This window comes from Pongo pygmaeus, chromosome 5 (genome assembly GCF_028885625.2).
Source record: "Pongo pygmaeus isolate AG05252 chromosome 5, NHGRI_mPonPyg2-v2.0_pri, whole genome shotgun sequence".
NCBI lineage: Eukaryota > Metazoa > Chordata > Mammalia > Primates > Hominidae > Pongo > Pongo pygmaeus.
In genome coordinates, this window is record NC_072378.2 from 44521955 (window position 1) to 44534787 (window position 12833).

Genomic DNA, 12833 nt, shown 5'->3' on the forward strand with positions numbered 1-12833 from the left:
TCCAAAGGGGAAACCTCAAATGATTTGAGGAACAATATCAGAGGAAAGGTCTTTAGCCTCCTGGGAAGTACATTTCAAGGACCCTATCCCAGATTTAAGTTTCTAAATTCTCATGGGTTTATGAGGACTATCTTAATACTTCAGAACAGTAACTCATGCATTCGATACTTGGTGGTCCTTCATTAAAAAAAAAAAAAAAAATTTTTTTTTGAGACAGAGTCTTACTCTGTCTCCCTGGCAGGAGTGCTGCAATACAGGGGTATGGTCACAGCTCACTGCAGCCCTGACCTCCTGGGCTGAATCGATGCTCCTGCCTCAGACTCCCGAGTAGCTGGGACTACAGGCACTCACCACCACACCTGGCTAAATTTTTTTTTTCTTTTTTTAGAGATGGGGTCTCACTATGTTGCCCAGGCTGGTCATGAACTCCTGGCCTCAAGCAATCCTCCGGTCTCAGCCTCTCAAAGTGTTGGGATTACAGGCACAAGCCACTGTATTCAACCTAAAAATTTTAATAAAATATAAAAAGATGGGGACTCAGTCTAGAGTAAGGATTAGGATCAAAGAACAGTGCGTGATCAGATTTAAAAACGAACTACTGGCCAGGCGCGGTGGCTCACACCTGTAATCCCAGCACTTTGGGGAGCTGAGGTGGGTGAATCACAAGGTCAGGAGTTCAGGATCAGCCTGGCCAAGATGGTGAAACCCCATCTCTACTAAAAACATAAAAATTAGCCAGGCGTGGTGGCGCGTGCCTATAATCCCAGCTACTGGGGAGGATGAGACGGGAATCGCTTGAACCCAAGAGGTGGAGGTTACAGTGAGCTGAGATTGCACCACTACACTCCAGCCTGGGCGACAGAGCAAGACTCCGCCTCAAAAAAAAAAAAAAAAATGCTATTAGGCTGGGTATGGCGGCTCATGCCTATAATCTCACCACTTTGGGAGGCCAGGGCGGGCCAATCACCTGAGGTCAGGAGTTCGAGACCAGCCTGGCCAACATGTTGAAGCCCCATCTCTACTAAAAATACAAAAAAAAAAAATTAGCCAGGTGTGGTGGCACACACCTGTAATCCCAGCTACTCGGAAGGCTGAAGCACGAGAATCACTTGAACCTGGGAAGCGAAGGTTGCAGTGAGCCAAGATCACACCACTGCATTCTAGCCTGGGTGACAGAGTGAGACTCCATCTCAAAAACAAAACAAAACAAAAACAAAAACAAAACAAAAAACAAAAAGAAACTATTCCCACCAGCCATGGTGGCTCACTAGTGTAATGCCCGCACTTTGGGAAGCTGAGGCAGGAGGATCACTTGAACCCAGGAGTTCAAGACCAGCCTGGGCAATACAATAAGACCCCATCTCAAAATATTTGAAACAAACAAACAAAAAAATGAACTATTCCTTCACTCAGCAAGCATTCTTCAAGCCCTGCCCGGTACCAGGTACTAGTGAGTCAGTGCCAGTTTCTCTCTGGTCAGTCTTAAGTCAAGGTAGGGATGAGTCTGGGGTCAGGGTTAGGAGGTCAGTCTTGGGTCTGGGTAACAGGTCTGGGGTCAGTCTTTGGCCAGGGTGGGCTTAAGGGTCAGTCTTTGGCCAGGGTTACAGGTCAGTCTCACCCTGGTCAGGGGTCAGGATCAATCTCTTGTCTGTCTTGGACCAAAGTTAGAGATCATTTTGTAGACTGGGTTATGTGTTGGTTGAGGTTGGTCTGTTGTCAAGTCTAAGTGCTGGGCTGTGACCAGGTCTTCTGGGAACAGGCTTAAGGAAGTATATAGCCTATGACTAGATGCAGTTTCTTTCAACCTAAAGGTCACAGCCCTGGACAGGAATCAGCCCATAGCCCTGGCTTCCCTACCTGCATGCAGTATGTCCCTACACATCCTGGTTCGTTAGCCCAGTCTGCACTCACACAGTGCTCAGGCCTTCTGCTCCCACTTCCCCACTCAGATAAGCATGAGGAGGAACTCCAAAGCTTTATTCTTGGGGAACTCTCAGTTTTGTAGACTAAGAAAAAGGCAGCTTGAATTGGAGATGTGGGTTTTTTTGTCTTTTTTTTTTTTTTTGAGATGGAGTCTCGCTCTGTCGCCCAGTCTGGAGGGCAGCGGCACGATCTTGGCTCACTGCAACCTCCGCCTCCTGGGTTCAAGCAATTCTCCTGCCTCAGCCTCCTGAGCAGCTGGGACTACAGGCATGTGCCACCACGCCCAGCTAATTTTTGTATTTTTAGTAGAGACAGGGTTTCACTATGTTGGCCAGGCTGGTTTCGAACTCCTGACCTCAGGTGATCCTCCCGCCTCGGCCCCCCAAAGTGCTGGGATTACAGATGTGAGCTACCACGTCCAGCCGGAGATGTGTTTCTCGAAGGTGATGGGGTCATGGATGAAAGTCAGGGAGCAGGTGGGTGGAGTCCCTGCACAAGATGATACATGGACTGTGTTACAGGGAAGCCTACCCCAACTGCACAGTTCTTGAAGCCCGCCCATGTTACAACGTGGCTCGCCTAATGTTCCTCGATGCAGAGAGGTAAGGGACTGGGGGCAGAGGAGGGTGACACCAAGGGCCCCCTGCCATGGTGGAGGACATCTTGGCTACCACACAGGCTCCCCTTCTAGATTTTTTCTTAGGGCATTTGATTTTAATTCAACTCGTTGGAGTGCCTGTTATTTCAGCTCTGGAAAGAGAAAGGCCTGGAGGTTAGAGTTTGTTGTGAGGGGAGAGGGGGGCCCATGGTCCCCACTGCATCTGAGGACATGCCCTTCTTTGGCTACAGTATGAGAAATTTAGGTCAGCCTGCAGGAAGAACTTCTGGCCCTCTAGGGATGGGTGGGGAGACCTTGGGATGCAGCCACATCTGAAGCATGTATGCTAAACAAATTCAAGAACAAGACAGCTCCTGTCCTTGGGGAGTGAGCTAGATGACCCCCAGGCTGAGCCAGCCCCAGCCCCAGATGTAGGTGACCAGGCATCTGGGTCCCACAGGAAGAAGGCCGAGCGGGGAAAGCTGTACTTCACAAACCTCCAGAGCAAGGAGAACGTGCCCACCATGATCAACCCCAAGCCCTGTGGCCACCTCTGCTGCTGCGTGGTGCGAGGCTGTGAGCAGGTATGACGCAGGCTGGCTGTTGAGTCGGGAGAAGCGGGCTGGCTGTTGAGTCGGGAGAAGCGGGCTGGCTGTTGAGTCGGGAGAAGTTGGACAGGTCCTGGGCAGGCAAGGCTGGGGCCCTGCCCTCAGTAAGTCCCCACCTGTCCCCGGAATCCTTGAAGCCTCAGTTCTCACTGTTGGGTTTGTCTAATGTCCCTACAGTGACCAGGTTTTCAAACCTCAAATTAGAAAATGTCAGCCAAAAGGACAATGTTGTGCTGTACCCACTGACTCTGGGGACTTGAGCAAGTTGCCTACTGCTCAGTGCCTCAGTTTCCTCATGGGGTTAACGTACCCACCTTATGAGAGTGTTGTGAGGATAAAGTGAGTAATACATATAAAAAAGCTTAGAGGTGCTGGGTGCGGTGGCATATGCCTGTATTCCCAGCACTTTGTGAGGCTGAAGCGGGTGGATCACTTGAGCCAGGAGTTTGAGATCAGCCTGGGAAACATGGCAAAACCTGATCTCTACAAAAAATACAAAAATTAGCCAGGCATGGTACTGCACACATGTAGTCCCAGCCACTTGGGAGGCTGAGGTGAGAGGGTCACTTTAGCCTGGGAGGTTGAGGCTCCAGTGAGCTGAGATTCCACCACTACACTCCAGCCTGGGCATCAGAGCGAGACCCTGTCTCCAAAAAAAATGCTTAGAGGAGCAGTGCCTGGCTTGTAGGAAGCCCCAGGTCAGTGTGGGCTGGATGCTGCAGGCCCCAGCCTGGCTATCCAACTAGAGGCCCTGTCCCTAACCCTCCCACAAAGGTGGAGGCCATTGAGTACTACACAAAGCTGGAGCAGAAGCTGAAGGAAGACTACAAGCGGGAGAAGGAGAAGGTGAATGAGAAGCCTCTTGGCATGGCCTTCGTCACCTTCCACAATGAGACCATCACCGCCATGTGAGTCCCCAACTCGGCCCTCGGCCCTGAGCAGCCCTCCAGGGCTCCCTGACCCCTGTCCTGTGCTCATGGCCTTCTGCCAGCAGTGTGGCCTCCGGGTGGGCCTGTGGTAACCAGTGCCCATCTTTCTAGCATCCTGAAGGACTTCAACGTGTGTAAATGCCAGGGCTGCACCTGCCGCGGGGAGCCACGCCCCTCATCCTGCAGCGAGTCCCTACACATCTCCAACTGGACCGTGTCCTATGCCCCTGACCCCCAGAACATCTACTGGTGAGCAAACAGGTGTCAGGGCGGGCTTTCCAGGGCCTGGGGTGGGCTCAGTAGGTAGGCGGAGGAGAGGGAGTGTCTTGGTGTCACTGGGGGCCAATCCTGCCCTTGGTTCCTGGAGTGACCGGTTCCCCACCTTTCCAGGGAGCACCTCTCCATCCGAGGCTTCATCTGGTGGCTGCGCTGCCTGGTCATCAATGTCGTCCTCTTCATCCTCCTCTTCTTCCTCACCACTCCAGCCATCATCATCACCACCATGGACAAGTTCAATGTCACCAAGCCTGTGGAGTACCTCAACGTGAGGCCCCATGCCCCTGTCACTTTCCACGCTGGGTCACAACACACAGATACCAGGCCCTGATCCCTCTTCCACCTGCCCAGCCCAGCCCGTTCTGCTTGTTCCAACCCCGTGCCACCAACCAGCTCCCAAAAACCCCTGTGTGCACTTCCCTTGGGCTCCCTGCCACCTTCCCCCTCAGAGAGGCCACCCTTAGGTGTGCAGCACCTGGAGAAACACCCAGGGAAGAGAGAGAGCCTGCATTTAGTCCTGATCTCAGAGAAGTCCCCTTCCCTCACCCCTCAGTCTTTCTAACTGAAAAAATGGAAAGGTTCGACTAGATCAGTGGCTTTTGGACTTGGATTCTGATCTCTTTATCGGTGTGAAACCCAATGTGGAAAAGCAGGGCTGCTCTGATGACAGTAGGGTGGCATGCATGTCTGCCTAGCCTCCCCTCACCCCTCCTCCGACACATAGAGCATACCTCTTTAGAACCTCAGAGTTTGAAGAAGGACAGTTTGCAAATCACTAGGAGTGATAATACCATAATAGATAAGACCCAGAGTGCATGGATTCAAATCCCTACCTCATGGCTTGCTAGCTAGGGAAACTATTGAATCTTTTTTTGCCTCAGTTTACTCATCTGTCAAATGGGGTAACAGCATTATTGTGAGGATTAAGACATGGAAAGTACATCAACAGTGCTTAGAACATAGTAGATGTTCAGCAAATGCCGACTATCAGTATTATTCACCCTGGGGTTATACATATGGCCCTGGCCCCCACCCTCACCCCAGCCCTCCGGATGTTCTGGACTTCCAACATGGGAGCCCTGAGAGTTGTGAGGCCCAGGGCCAAGCTGGGGAGAAGGCACATAAGCAAAGCCACCTGGGCCCCCTAGACTGCCCTGCCTGACACCTCCCTGTGCCCTGCTGCAGAACCCCATCATCACTCAGTTCTTCCCCACCCTGCTGCTGTGGTGCTTCTCGGCCCTGCTTCCCACCATCGTCTACTACTCAGCCTTCTTTGAAGCCCACTGGACACGGTAAGGTGCCTCCACTCATACCACACCTCGCTGTGGCCTGCCCTCAATGACCCGTCCTCACTGGGCAGCACTTTGCCCTTCAGGCTCCTGGCCCTGGGTAGTCCCACAGCTGGCAGGGAAGGAGTAGTGCCCAGCACCCTCACCTTGGGAGGTCTACCCTTCCCAGGGGATACTCTTGGACATTGTCCTTGTTGGGGGAGCAAGTCTGGGGCCTGGGCTCACTTGACCTGTACCGTTCCCTGCTCCCCTCCCTCCAGCTCTGGGGAGAACAGGACCACCATGCACAAGTGCTACACTTTCCTCATCTTCATGGTGCTGCTCCTACCCTCGCTGGGACTGAGCAGGTGAGTTGAGGAGGATGGGGCAGGAGCCAGGGTAGGGGGACTGCAGGATAGGGAGAGGAGAGCAGTTCAGGCTCCCTACCTCCCCTACAAAGCAAGGGGCCCAAGATGGGAAGCCTGGCCACACCCAGGCCTCCTGAGCTACCCACCCCATGTCTGGGAGTCCCCCCAGTGGCTCACAGAGGAGGGACTTCCCCTCCCGTGATGTTCTGCACCACTCCAGCTCCCACCCCATCTCTCTTCTGCTTCCCTCCAGCCTGGACCTCTTCTTCCGCTGGCTCTTTGATAAGAAATTCTTGGCTGAGGCAGCTATTCGGTTTGAGTGAGTGACTGGGGCCCCTGGGGAAAGAGACCAGGCAGCAGGGGTGGGTATGCTTGAGAGACATTGCCAGCCCCATGGGAGGGTGCAACAAAGCTTCCAACCCCTGGAGGGGGAAGAAGAGAGAGGATCTGGCGGGGTTACCCCAAAGGCACCCACAAGGTGTCTTGGGTGTGTATACATGGTAGAAGTCCCTGGGGTCTGTGTTGGTGTTCACTCTCTGGTAACCTGTTTGGATGCTAAGATCACCCTCAAGGTATATTTGGGGCTTGGGGGTCCACATTCTGGTAGTTTCTATGGGGGTCTTGTGCCCATATTCTGGGGCTAACTATGGGCGTCTCTGGAGTTCCACTTGGGAGGTTTGGGGAACCATCTCTAGGGAGGTCTTGGTCATACTTAGGGAGTGTCTTGGAGGCTACTAGGGGTATCCCTGAAGGTCTCTAGAGCCCATATTTTTGGGTATATGTGGGAGGCTCTTGACCTTATAACTCTGGGGGTGTCTGTCGGTGGGGAGGCTAAAGGACTCACACTTTGGGATGTTTAGCGGTACAAGTTCTGGGAACATCTCTAAAATTTCAGGCTTTTATTCAGAGATGTGACTGTGGAGTTCTGTATGGGCATCTTCTCTGGGAATCATGTGAGGATATACTGAAGGTCATGCACCATGGCTGTGGGCACAAACTCTAGGGGTTTTGCTCTAGGCCATCTGTGGTGATCTTTGAGTCACACTTGGGGCATCTCAGGCACTGATAAAGGTTCCTGGGCTCCCCCAGAGATGTCGGGGGGAGGGTCTCAAAGCTTGTTTGTGGAGGTATCTGAGACTCATGTCACACTCTGGGGGTAACTTGAGTTATGGTCTAAGTAGGGGAATCTTCTGGGTGTTCCTGGGGCTGTCAGCCTTTGGGTTCTTTGAGGGTCTCACTGGGTTGTCTTTGGGGGTCCTGGACAGTTCTCCCCTGAACATTCTAGTAGCCTTAGGTGGTCTTGAGCACTCTCTCCATGGGTCTTTATGGGGCACAAGTTCTTGGAGCTGTCTGTTGCCACTCTGTATGTCTCTGGGGGGAACAGGGCACAGGTGCTTGGGGGGCTAAGCTGGGGGTGTCCACATGGAAGAAGCATGTTGGTGGTGGAAGTGTGGGTGCTGTAGTTCTGGCAGTGGGCAGGCGGCCACCGGGTCACCCCAAGGGTGCAGTGCTGGAGCACCTGGTGCCCGCAGGTGTGTGTTCCTGCCCGACAACGGCGCCTTCTTCGTGAACTACGTCATTGCCTCAGCCTTTATCGGCAACGCCATGGACCTGCTGCGCATCCCAGGCCTGCTCATGTACATGATCCGGCTCTGCCTGGCGCGCTCGGCCGCCGAGAGGCGCAACGTGAAGCGGGTACGGCCGCCTGGGGCAGCAGCGGCCCGCCCAGCGCCCCCTGGTGGCCCAACAAGAAACAGCAGCCATCGCGCTAGGGTTGAGGGGCACAGGAGGGCTGAGACTTGGGGAGTACAGTTGACTCACGGTGGCTCCGGGCCATCCCCTTCCCATATCTGGGGCCTTCGTATTCTGCCGTGGGTGGACATAGGTAACCCTGAAGGCCCCTGCCAGTTCTGACAGTAGCATTCTATGATGGGAGTTGGGGAGATCTGGGTCCCTAGCGCTAGGGTCCCTCTGTCTTAATAAGAGGGCTCTGGGCATCCCACCCTTAAGTCCACCCAACTCTTGCCCCCTACCTGCCAGGCCCCGACCCTTGAAGGCCCCTCTCCATGCCCCATCACTGCAACCGCCCTGACCCTCCTCTCGGCCATAGCCCCTGTCTGCATCTGCTCTGCCCTACCCTACCCTAGACATTAGGTCCTGTTCCCCGTGGCTTCTTTTCCCGCCCCAGAGGTCCTGGCTCCCTTCCCCCTCCCTCCTTCCCTGCCCCTCTGGTCAGTCCCTGCCTCCCTGAGCCATCCTCCTGCCCGTCTCCCCCCCAGCATCAGGCCTACGAGTTCCAGTTTGGCGCAGCCTACGCCTGGATGATGTGCGTCTTCACGGTGGTCATGACCTACAGTATCACCTGCCCCATCATCGTGCCCTTCGGTAGGCACCGCCGCGCCGGGACCTGGGCCCTGCTCGGGGGGACCCAGGACCTCACCCTCTCCACTCTAGGAATGCAGGCCACCCCGAGTGGACAGGGCCCGGCTGGGAGACCGGCCCCTCGGGGCTCCCGCCCGGTCCCTGGCTCAGTCTGGGGCCTGGCCTGTGGGGAGGAGGGGGAGAGCCATCAGCTCAGGCCAGACCCAGCTGGCATGTGGGCCCCAGGGCAAAGTCACCCCAACATGGCCATACTCACCCACACCTGTGCCTTCCCTCAGCGGGATGTGCTTGGACACAGATCACATACGTGCTGACACGTTCACACACACGCTCCCACACAGGCATCCATGTGCACACTTTTATACCACCCTGTAAACTCAGGAAAGACCTGGATTCCAGGGTGGGATGGGTCCTTGCCACTCATGGAGATAGTCTGCTGTATCTGAGCTATGTGACTTGGCCAGGTCTCTGTTCCTTTTTGAAGTTTAGCAAAGTTTCTCTTTAACCATCACCCCCACTGGTAGCCTCTACTTTCCTCCCCAATAACATCCTAACTCCTTAACCAACCCTTCCTGGTTATTGAAGGCTCCAAGTTCCCAAACTAACTTCCTTGTCCTCATTAGAAACTCCCTATCCCTCAGCCTCCGGGGAAATAGAACTTGTCCCTTAATTTATACTTATCTGTTTAGGGACAGGGTTAGAGAAAAATGATATGGGTTTTAAGAAGATGCTTGTTGATCCAAATGACTAGATCTCCAATAGTAGAATTCCTGATGAGGAGTGCAGAATGAAGGGTTGTAGCAGAGGAAGCTGAAGTTCTGTGATCATGCTGGGGCATGGGGCACTATGCCATCCTGGGGCCTGGGCAGGAGGAGGGGGCCAACCCTTCAGCACTCTCAGGACCAGAACAACCTGTGACAGACACACAAAAGGTTCGGCAGCACTGGTTCCGAGGTCAGGGCCCATGTGGCTTCCCTTAGGGCTCATGTACATGCTGCTGAAGCACCTGGTAGACAGGTACAATCTCTACTACGCCTACCTGCCGGCCAAGCTGGACAAGAAGATCCACTCAGGGGCTGTGAACCAGGTGGTGGCCGCGCCCATCCTCTGCCTCTTCTGGCTGCTCTTCTTTTCCACCATGCGCACGGGTGAGGGATCCCTACCCAGGGAACGGGGGGTGGCGAGCAGAGTGGATTCCAGCCAGAGCAGACCACAGGAGAAGCCGCATGGCTGGGGGTAGCAGGCAAGGGGCCTGGGAGAGGCTGGGGCCAGTCTGTAGCACCTGGGAGAGTGAGGACTACATTCAGAGGGCATCAGAAGCTGGGGTGGGGAGGCCCTGGGGGGGCCCACAGGAGATAGCAACTCCATTCTTTGCCCCCCAACACCAGGGTTCCTAGCTCCCACGTCTATGTTCACATTCGTGGTCCTGGTCATCACCATCGTCATCTGTCTCTGCCACGTCTGCTTTGGACACTTCAAATACCTCAGTGCCCACAACTACAAGGTGTGGGGCGAGGGCGGCAGGCGGATGGCTGCGGGCAGGAGCTCAAGGGGAGGAATGCAGAGGGCCACAGGGCTGGCGAGGGTTGACGGCAGCACTAACAGGGCCAGGGGGGCATGGGGTCATGATTAGGGCTGAGGACATGCCCCCACTTCCTGACTCATTCTGGGCCCCTCAAGATTGAGCACACGGAGACAGATACTGTGGACCCCAGAAGCAATGGACGGCCCCCCACTGTTGCTGCTGTCCCCAAATCTGCGGTGAGTGCCCTCAAGGGTTGGGAGGGGCCTCTAACAGACTCAGCCTCAAAGCCCAGTGTTCCCTTAGTCCTGCAGAAAGGGGAACCTGTGCCAGACCCCATGGGGGCGGGGAGAGAGCTGGTCTCCCTGGAGGGCTGCCCCCGCCCCCCAGGGCCCTGCCCACTCTCCTGTCCTACATGCCCTGGTGTTCCCGCAATCCATGAGGGGCAGCTGTTCACCTTGTCCCCATTTCCTCTCCCCGTTCAGAAATATATCGCTCAGGTGCTGCAGGACTCAGAGGTGGACGGGGATGGGGATGGGGCTCCTGGGAGCTCAGGGGATGAGCCCCCATCATCCTCATCCCAAGATGAGGAGTTGCTGATGCCACCCGACGGCCTCACGGACACAGACTTCCAGTCTTGCGAGGACAGCCTCATAGAGAATGAGATTCACCAGTAAGGGGAGGGAGGGGCCCTGGAGGCCACATCCTGCCCCACCCCACCCCCACTCCCACGGACACTAAAACGCTAATAATTTATTAGATCTAAAGCCCCTTCCTCCCCAGCCCCTGCTTTCATTAAGGTATTTAAACTTGGGGATTTCACCGCTCTCCCCCATGATGGAGGGAGGGAGGGAGCCCCCCAACCTCAGTGAGGAGAGCCCCGAGCCGGCCCCGGGGCAAAGAGGGGTGCAGAGGGAGTTCCCCCAGATCAGTACCCCCCACCCCTCCCCAGCTAGTAGCATGACCAGGAAAGGGTTAATGAGAGCCAAGAGGAGTACCTGGTGCACCTGGTGCTGGTGGCTGGAGACCTGGGGGGCAGGTGGATCTGGGGCTGTCCCCCCCCTACCCCGGTTTTTTCCACCCCACAGTTCCTCCTGGGATCTGGCCCTCCAGGGAAGTGGAGCCTCCAGCCCTTAGGGGATGCATGAGAGGGGAGGGGGTACTGAGTGGGAGGAAGAGTCAGGCTCAGAGCTGGGGTGGCCTGGGGGTGGGGGTGGGCAAGGCTGACACTGGAAAATGGGTTTTTGCACTGTTTTTTGTTTGTTTGTTTTTTTGTTTTTTTCCTTTAAAATAAAAACAAAGAGAAAAGCTCTGAGGCAGGTGTCTGACTTGTGCTGCCCTGGGCACCTGGGCCAGGTCCCCACCCTCCTATCTGGAGGGCCTGTTTGAGGTCCCTGCATGATGCTGGGCAAGGGACTTGTTCAGAGTCTCATTTCTGTGTCACGGAGAGGAGAGGGTGGGGCTGGAGAGAGACTTAAGGGATATCTCAGAGGCAGGAAGGGCCCCTGTGCCCAGGTGGCCACCATACCAGCCCCGCCCACTCTGATCAGTCCCCTGAGTCCCTGAGCAACACACATGGGACAGAGATTCAGGGAGAAAAGGTCGTGCAAAGCCACAGGGTCCATGCTGGGCCAGGACGAAGGCCCTTCTGAGCACCTCAAAGTAAGCCTGGCGCCAGCCCATCTGTCCCTTCCCCAGGAGGGCCTGATCTCAATGAGAAGCCCCCCCGACCCTCCAGTCAAATCTTACCCATTCTCCAAGACCCAGCTCAAATTCACCTTCTCGCCAGGCGCGGTGGCTCACGCCTGTAATCCCAGTACTTTCGGAGGCCAAGATGGGTGGATCACCTGAGTTCAGGAGTTCGAGACCAGCCTGGCCAACATGATGAAACCTCATTTCTACAAAAAATACAGAAATTAGCTGGGCATGGTGGTGCACCCCTGTAATCCCAGCTACTTGGGAGGCTGAGGCATGAGAATCACTTGAATCTGGGAGGTGGAGGCTGCAGTGAGCTGAGATCATGCCACTGCACTCCAGCCTGGGCGACAGGGCAAGACCCTGTCTCAAAAAAAAAAAAAAAATTCACCTTCTTGAAAAAAGGTCCTGTGACTGCTGTAGCCCACCCTGCAAAGGCCCACAGAGCCATGTGGGCACACCCACACACATGCACACACAGCATGTACTGCATGTACTGTAGGAGGCCTGCATTCCAGTCCTTATTCTGTCACTAAATCACTTTGCAACCCTGAAGAAAAGGAAGAAAAAGGAACTCTTAGAGGGAAGAAAAGAGACCTCAGAGGAGGAGGAGAACCAGGTTCCACAAAAATCAACAGGAACCACCAACAGCAGGAACAGCAAACACAGCAACCCTGATAAAGATTGCCCAGGCACCAGCAAGGAGCAGGAGCAAAGAGCGCCCAAGGTCCAGCCCCAGGCTGCAGGGAGCTGCAGCAAACACAGCTTGGAGGGCCAGTGTTTATGGGCAGGCTGTGGGTGGAGGATGGGCCGGTGACAGTGGAGGTGAAAGTTGAGGCCTTGGTCCTGGCCTCAGCCTCCATATATATGTCAGATCTGCAGTGTTGTGAAACATGAGCTCCCAGGTAGTCCCCAAAGTCTTGGGGCCAAGGGAGTGCCTACTGGTGGTTGGGCAAAAATTGGCATGGCTTTGAAAGGAGCACCTTGGTTGTGTGAAGGCTTCCCAGTGCTCCCGAAGCCTGTTTTCTGTATGGATGGGCAGGCACGCCACTGCCATTTGCCTGGCAAGCCCCGTTGTCTGCAAAGCGTGGCCTGGACAGAACTTAGCCCCCACCTCTGGTTAGCCGAGACCCTCTCATTCCTCATCTGCCCGGCATGCCTTCCCTTTCCTACAGGGCCTGAAGTTCAAAACCAGGTTCCAGCATTTCCAAATGTGAAACTCCAGATAATGCCCAAGCAGCACACTGAGCAAGAGTCCTGAGGA

The 12833-nt window shown here is 55.0% G+C and overlaps 1 protein-coding gene across 10 annotated transcripts in view; it reads left to right on the forward strand.

The window, feature by feature from the left end:
• The window catches only part of TMEM63B (transmembrane protein 63B), a 28292-nt gene extending 17106 nt beyond the window's left edge, over positions 1 to 11186 (forward strand). For 9 of the 10 annotated variants that reach the window (XM_054491412.2, XM_054491416.2, XM_063666229.1 and 6 more), the window contains 14 exons: positions 2445 to 2525; positions 2982 to 3105; positions 3904 to 4037; positions 4170 to 4307; positions 4449 to 4602; positions 5520 to 5626; positions 5884 to 5970; positions 6224 to 6289; positions 7503 to 7665; positions 8250 to 8355; positions 9333 to 9500; positions 9741 to 9856; positions 10033 to 10113; positions 10360 to 11186. In XM_054491412.2, coding sequence (XP_054347387.1) covers positions 2445 to 2525; positions 2982 to 3105; positions 3904 to 4037; positions 4170 to 4307; positions 4449 to 4602; positions 5520 to 5626; positions 5884 to 5970; positions 6224 to 6289; positions 7503 to 7665; positions 8250 to 8355; positions 9333 to 9500; positions 9741 to 9856; positions 10033 to 10113; positions 10360 to 10551 — 1717 coding nt within the window. In that variant the 3' untranslated portion in view covers positions 10552 to 11186. The remainder of the gene's footprint in view (positions 1 to 2444; positions 2526 to 2981; positions 3106 to 3903; positions 4038 to 4169; positions 4308 to 4448; positions 4603 to 5519; positions 5627 to 5883; positions 5971 to 6223; positions 6290 to 7502; positions 7666 to 8249; positions 8356 to 9332; positions 9501 to 9740; positions 9857 to 10032; positions 10114 to 10359) is intronic. The other variant, XM_063666231.1, reaches the window with a different exon arrangement.
• Positions 11187 to 12833: the final 1647 nt, after the last annotated feature.